Genomic DNA, 7512 nt, shown 5'->3' on the forward strand with positions numbered 1-7512 from the left:
GGTTATTGTTAGTTACTGTTATTTACTGTTGGTTGCTCTTAGTTACTGTTGGTTACTGTTAGTTACTGTTGGTTGCTGTTAGTTACTGTTGGTTGCTTTTGGTTGCTGTTGGTTACTGTTGGTTACTGTTAGTTACTGTTAGTTACTGTTGGTTGCTGTTAGTTACTGTTGGTTGCTGTTGGTTACTGTTAGTTACTGTTGGTTACTGTTGGTTACTGTTAGTTACTGTTAGTTACTGTTGGTTACTGTTGGTTACTGTTAGTTACTGTTGGTTACTGTTGGTTACTGTTGGTTACTGTTAGTTACTGTTGGTTACTGTTAGTTACTGTTGGTTACTGTTGGTTACTGTTGGTTGCTGTTAGTTACTGTTGGTTGCTGTTGGTTGCTGTTAGTTACTGTTGGTTGCTGTTAGTTACTGTTGGTTACTGTTGGTTACTGTTAGTTACTGTTGGTTACTGTTGGTTACTGTTACTTACTGTTGGTTGCTCTTAGTTACTGTTGGTTATTGTTAGTTACTATTATTTACTGTTGGTTGCTCTTAGTTGCTGTTGGTTACTGTTGGTTACTGTTAGTTACTGTTGGTTACTGTTGGTTACTGTTGGTTGCTGTTAGTTACTGTTGGTTACTGTTGGTTACTGTTGGTTACTGTTAGTTACTGTTGGTTACTGTTAGTTACTGTTAGTTACTGTTGGTTGCTGTTAGTTACTGTTGGTTGCTGTTGGTTACTGTTAGTTACTGTTCGTTGCTGTTGGTTACTGTTAGTTACTGTTAGTTACTGTTGGTTGCTTTTAGTTACTGTTGGTTACTGTTAGTTACTGTTAGTTACTGTTGGTTACTGTTGGTTACTGTTAGTTACTGTTGGTTACTGTTAGTTACTGTTGGTTACTGTTGGTTACTGTTGGTTACTGTTAGTTACTGTTGGTTACTGTTAGTTACTGTTCGTTACTGTTGGTTACTGTTAGTTACTGTTAGTTAGGAAACAGGGGGATGGGATTAAATAAGCTGAGTTATTTGTGATTTTTGTTTGACTTTGTTTGTTTGTCTCTTTTTTCTCTGTTGTTGTTCAGAATAAAGATACAAAAAACAAAACTGACATTTGTTTGATGAAAGGTGAAAGGTCATTATCAGGTGAGCTTTAACCTGCTGACCATGCCGTCTGTTGTATTGCCGTGAGCAGGCGAGCCTCCCTGACGCTCTGACATGGAGACGTCGGGTGGAGCGACGGCTCATCTCAAACGTGTTTGCTGACCTCCGGCCTGTTTTGTGCCGGCAAGCCGACTCTATGAATAACTGAGTGGAAAGAGGAAGTCAGAGCGACGACTGACTCATCTGACTGCTCATCCGTCTGTCTGTCTGTCTGTGCAAGGAACAACACCGCCATGCTGCCGCCGCTGCATGCCGTCTGCGTCCTCTCAGGTGAGTGTAACCTGTAGGTCAGGGTCGCTCAGAGCTCCTCGGGGCTGTGGATGTTTGTCTGCGACTGTTGGACCTGGATCCTCACAGAAAAGTCCGAGTCTGGAATTAAAGCAGCCGAGGAGAAAATCTGTCAGGATGAAACTTCTCATGTGTCCAACGCGACACGGACGCTTCTTGAAAGCAGTGAGTTTACAGACGGAGGCCACGGCAGTCATTTAAGGAGGAGCTGGTGCTGTCAGGACTTTTTGTTGTTTGGAAAACTCGAAGTGTTAAAGTTTTACCAGGAGAAACTCCAGACTGTGGGAAAGATGAGACCCACAGACAGAGCGCTGGACGGACCAAAGACACCTCACACCTGCAGGTCGTCAGTGGACAACGCTTGAATCAGTTCAGTGCAACTTTATTTATACAGCACCAAATCACAACAGTCGCCTCAAGGCGCTTTATATTGTAAGGTCGACCCTACAATAATAGATACAGAGACAACCCAACTATCATATGACCCCCTATGAGTAAGCACTTTGGCGACAGTGGGAAGGAAAAACTCCCTTTTAACAGGAAGAAACCTCCGGCAGAACCAGGCTCAGGGAGGGGCGGGGCCATCTGCTGTGATTGGTTGGGGTTAGAGAGCCAATGAAACCATTGATGATTTGGAGTGATCCCAAACCTCTGAGTTTGTTATAGAAAAAAAATGCTCCTGTCAGTGTTAAACTGAGCTTACATGTGTTCATGCTAACATCTCCTGTAAGTATGAAGTTATGAGTGATCAAAGTCAGGTTTCTCAGATTGACACGTTTGACTGTTTCTCCACAGCAGCCTCACGTTACCGTCAGCAGCCAGGAAACAGATTTCAGTCTCTGGGCTCAAAATGAGTGAAGCAGACAAATTAGACCACAGAGCTTTGAAAGGTCACGACCCCGCCTCCTCCAGTCGCTGTGAGGTCTTCGTATCTGCAGATGATCCGTTTTCTGTGTGTTTGCTTTAAAACGACTCCGTGATCATTACCTGACAGGAGAACGTGATGCACCTGTCTGAAGCTGCCTCTGCTCGCGTGCTCGTTCCTCTCGCTTTGCTCTGAATATTCATGAATAAGAGTTCAAAATAAACACGACTCACATTCTTTCTTCCTGCTGGTCGTTTTTAAACCGTTTCTGATTTCTGGGGCTGACTTTCAGTGTTTGCAGCTCGTCTGGAAGCCTCGGCGCTCAGCGGCGAGCCATGACATCGTGTCTGCTGGAGCAGCAGCTTCAGTCAGACTGGTGATGATGGTTTCCAGTATCGGCTGTCCACTCTGACATCATCAGGTGTGACTCTTTAACTCACTCCTGTGTTTGTCTTCCTGTCAGTGCTGACCTGTGTGTCAGCAGTTACCATGGAGACAGTAGTGGGCCACGTCGGGAGGAAGGTGATGCTGCCGTGTCGCACAGGGGAGGTCAAACAGGGCGGAGTGGAGGTGTGCTGGGGGCGGGGCAAACCTTCACTGTTCACCTGCCACAACGCTGTGATCAACAGTGCTGCAGCCCGCATCACTTACAGGAAGTCATACAGGTGAGCGCAGGTGTGCGTCCCATCAGAGCAGACTGTAGCTTCCTGTCAGCACATGGAGTAAAGCCAGTCTTCGTCCCTCCTGTGCAGGTACTCTGTGTCTGCCTCCTCCTCCTCTCTGTCCATCTTCCACTCCCGGCCGTCAGACTCGGGTTTCTACCACTGCAGAGTTCAGGTGCCCGGACTCTTCAACGACCAGACCTTCACCGTCCACCTCATCATCCTCAGCAGCCGTACGTCCACACACGCCTGTTCAGAGCGCCGAAAACGAAATGAAAACCTCAAAGTGTTTGTTTGTCTGTCGCCTGCAGCTCGCTCTGTGGCCGTAACAGAAAACACTGAGCTCTCAGACGGGGACCTGAACGCACCGCACACCACCGCAGGTACCGGCTTCTCTTTCTCACTGCATGTCTTTACACTCATAGAAGAGTCGCCCCCTGCTGGTCATTAATAATAATATATTTTATTTGAAAGCGCCTTTCAGCACTCACGGACACTGTACACAGTAGAATAATAAAAGAAATATAAAAGTAAGCGGTTTGCACAATCATAAAAGCACAAGACATAAAGCAAATTTAACAAAGCAGAGTGGAGAGGTTATGTGGGATAAACTATTTTGAACAAGTGAGTTTTGAGTTGGGACTTAAAGAGAGAGAAGGAGGTGATATTTCTTAAATCAGGAGGTCGGGAATTCCAGAGTGGAGCAGCTGAGAGCCCTGCTGCCCATGGTGGCAGGACGGGGGAGGGGACAGAGAGAGAAAGAGAAGAAGAAGATCTAAGACACTGAGATGGGGCGCGGATCTGAACCAGATCAGAGAGATATGGAGGAGAGAGATGATGACCAGCCTTACATGTGTACAAGAGGAAGAATGCAGGTTTGTCACACATCGTCTTTTCTTGGTGGTTTTTATTTGAGTAAACTCAGCGTGCAGGTGAGGTACGCCCATCCTTTAGATAAAAAATGATATTTTCGTGTTGGTTTGGAGCTTCAGGAAGCTGCTCGCTGATGCTTCATGCTGTCAGTACAGGAAGCTGTTTGTGTGACATGGCGTTACCCTGCACCTGTTGCTAACGTGAGGTCACAGCCGTGACGCTGTGAGCTTCACACAAACACGTCGTCATGTTCAGCATCTTTAAATCTGAACACAAAGTCCGGTCGAGTCAGACGTAAACTATCATCATCTGTTGGTCAGGTCACATCGCCTGGGAGGCAGGAAGTGACATCACAGGAGACGACACCACGCAGCCAGTGGTGGCTCTGGTTCAGGTACAAACACTTCCTGTTTATGTGTTGTTGTGTTGATGTGTTTCTTTGTTTGTTTTTATTAATGTTTGTTTGTTTGTTGACAGTCATCTGAGCAGCAGGTAAACATTCTGCAGACGTTTGTTGGAAACACAGTGAGAGCTTCCTCCCTCATCTTCATCCCAGCTCTGCTGCTGACCGCAGCTTACAGTCAGTACACACACACACACACACACACACACACACACACTTAAAAACAGTTTTTTGTGTTTTTCTTTTTTCGTTTTTGTCGAACCTGTGAAACAGCGACACTGCCCTATATGTTCACATGTTGTGGTTGAAAGCGGTACTGCAGCTGTGGTCACAATAAACCTGCACTGTGGAGGAGTGGTAAACAGCGCCACCCACATATATGCAGTCGTTTAGTGGTCACAGCTGGTACTGCACAGTATGAGTATCCCCGCCTGTCACGCGGGAGACCGGGGGCCCGTTCTTCGTACCTCGCTTACTACATCCAAGATCAAATGACACATCCAAGATCAAATCATCGCACTAACTTTGAGCTCGCTAATCCGGTTCTCCGAACACACCTGTTGTTGACGATTAGTATAGCTGGATGAAGTAATGTGAGATCACTGGGTGGCTTAAAAGGGGCTACGCATCGATAGTAGAAACATTGATCGGCAACCCTGTGATTGGTCGATGAAGATGTCGAAGGAGCGCGCTCAGTATTTCACGGCAGCAGAGCAAGAACTCTTGATTGAGGGATTTCAGGAGTTTCAGAGTTTAATTAAAACGCAGGGGAACACTGCAAAGGCTGCAAAAGCAAGGAGAGAGGGCTGGCAGAAAGTTGCTGACAAATTAAACTCGTAAGTGATCCATGATATTACATTATATCATGTGATATTATATTATACCACATTATATTATATTACACCATATCCTCTGTCACATTAGAGCCACAACAGGACCCACTAGAACATGGGAACAAGTAAAAGTGAAATATAAGAATATTCTACAGAATGGTAATATTTATCACTTATATTGCTTTTAGTCTCTTGAAAAGAGACCCTGCAATAATCTGTTTGTTTGTTTATAACAGCAACCAAGAAAAGGGCAGAGCAAATAAAGACAGGGTGGTGGTCCTGCACCCCCTCGTCACACCCCGGCTGTTTGTACCGTGACATTTATTGACATTGTGGGTTTTTTTGTGTGTAGTTTTACATAACACTCCATCACTTTTACCTGTTCCCATGCGAGGGGTGACTGGAGCATGCACAGTAAGTTGGGAGATAGATAGATAGATCGATCTATCTATCTATCTATCTATCTATCTATCTATCTATCTAGAGAGAGAGAGAGAGAGAGAGAGAGAGAGAGAGTTAAGTAAATAACAAAAAAATCGATATCTCTCTATGAGCACACTGTCGCGCTGAGCTAAAGGATCCTGTCTATCCCGCAATATACGCTGAATTCTGAAGACTCTCCTTATCACTCTCGCACCTTCCGCAATGGGTTGCTCGCGTACAAACGGACAGGACATGGCTGCCACAGACTTCCCAAATCCACCTTCGCTTTTATAGCCGTGGTCTCTCATCTTGATTACACGAAGTAATTTACTTATACTACCCTAAAATATGAATTACATCTGACATGATCTACTACATGGCATAGAATGGTTAATAGTACATTTCCCTTTTTTTTAGGAAATGACCTGTATGTATCTGTATGACATCAATAAAAGCATCAAATGCTGCATTATATTTAGTTACATTGATAATATTTATTTATGGTAAAACAGTGGAGAAATATCGCTGTTGCTTTCATATAACTGCAGCGGACATACCTGAGTGGCCGCGATCTAATCCTGTTTACATAAAGTAAGCCTGCTCCCGAGCAGGTTTACGCTTACGGATCTGTTGCTATGACAGCAAGTCCCAGATGAGCTTCGGAGAACCGAACGATCCAAGATCACGCGAAATCGTCAACATTCAAATCCGGCTAACTTACTTAGCGAGGTACGAAGAACGGGCCCCTGGGTTCGATTCCCTGACGGGGAGACGTGATGTTCTTCACCTCCGTTATTGACTCTTGTAAAATAAAACTGCTGATTTATTGAGACATGAACATAGACACTTCTGTCTTCATGTCTCGGCTGACTGCAGGTTTCCAGCATTATAAACACTCCATCTGCATAACGACTGAGGCTAACACTGGGTCAGCTCGGGCTCATCATAGATAATTTACACACTTTCATACCTGTTCAGCCAATCACGTTCATTCAGGGCCTGAAAGCTGATAACCACCGCCCTGACCCCTGACCCCTGACCCCTGACCCCGTTATCTCTGACTGAGGTTTAGGTTTTGGGAGAAAGCCTGGATCTGTGACAGGACGTGTGTTTATGTTCCTGCAGGAGTCTGGAGGTCCAAACAGGAAGCAAAGAGGAGGCCAGACCAATCAGAGGAGGAGGAGGAGAGCAGCGCCGTGTGAGACCGACCTGATTATGAAAGTGTTTGAATTCCCATCTGGAACGTCTCGGAAAGCCTCAGTCGAACATTCTCTGCACAAGAAGCAAAATAAATCTGCTGCACTCACCTCAGGAGTGATGTCACTCCTGGGTTCTGACATCAGAGGCGTCACACGCCACAACACGACATTAATCCAGGTGGACGCCCTCGTCCCTGAGGACACGTGTCCTCTGTGAGCTGTGACAGGGCCGACGTTTGTTAATAAACTCCATCGTCAGACTGCGTTTAATGTGTTTAATAAAGTTTTCATGTAAACAGTGAAGCACTCACTCAGTGTAACTCAGGTAACTGACTCCACCTGTCTGGCATCATCAACCACGTACCTTCAGTCAGCTTTTAGCCTCATGCTCGGTCTGCGCTCCAGCAGGTCATCTCCACACGTCTGCATTCCTAAATGCTGTGAGCTGGCCTGTGATTGGCTGATTAAATATTTGGACTAATGGTGTACCCAATAAAGTGGCTGCTCTGCCTGTTTCCTTGTTCTTGTGCTTCACACAGTTCGCAGAACTTTGTAAGGAAGCTGCTGATAACAGTAAAAACGTTGGCTCAGGTCTCACCACGCTGAGCTGCCACTTTATTAGGTACACTCGTCCCACATCAGCAGCAGCTCACAGCAACATGTGGAGCTCAGAGCGACCATCAGGACAAAGATGGCTGAACAGGTTTGTTGACGTCACGCAGGCTGCTGTGCTGGGATTTTCAGCTCCAGGGTTTACTGGGAATGGTCCAACATGAGGAAATCTCCAGTGAGCAGCAGCTCTCTGTGAGAGGAGAATGTC

At 45.8% G+C, this 7512-nt stretch overlaps 1 protein-coding gene across 2 annotated transcripts; it reads left to right on the forward strand.

The window, feature by feature from the left end:
• Positions 1-1361: 1361 nt before the first annotated feature.
• LOC134635820 (T-cell immunoglobulin and mucin domain-containing protein 4-like) lies at positions 1362-7311 on the forward strand. 2 transcript variants are annotated; one of them, XM_063485401.1, is made up of 7 exons: positions 1362-1416; positions 2763-2964; positions 3052-3194; positions 3273-3344; positions 4155-4228; positions 4312-4414; positions 6619-7310. In XM_063485401.1, exons 1-7 carry the CDS (start codon positions 1380-1382, stop codon positions 6693-6695), a joined length of 708 nt encoding a protein of 235 aa, XP_063341471.1. In that variant the 5' UTR covers positions 1362-1379; the 3' UTR covers positions 6696-7310. The 2 variants fall into 2 exon arrangements, with proteins under 2 accessions (XP_063341471.1, XP_065327807.1); XM_065471735.1 differs by lacking the exon at positions 1362-1416 and adding an exon at positions 2164-2675 and having other exon boundaries at positions 6619-7311.
• Positions 7312-7512: the final 201 nt, after the last annotated feature.

Source organism: Pelmatolapia mariae, linkage group LG10_11, assembly GCF_036321145.2.
Source record: "Pelmatolapia mariae isolate MD_Pm_ZW linkage group LG10_11, Pm_UMD_F_2, whole genome shotgun sequence".
NCBI lineage: Eukaryota > Metazoa > Chordata > Actinopteri > Cichliformes > Cichlidae > Pelmatolapia > Pelmatolapia mariae.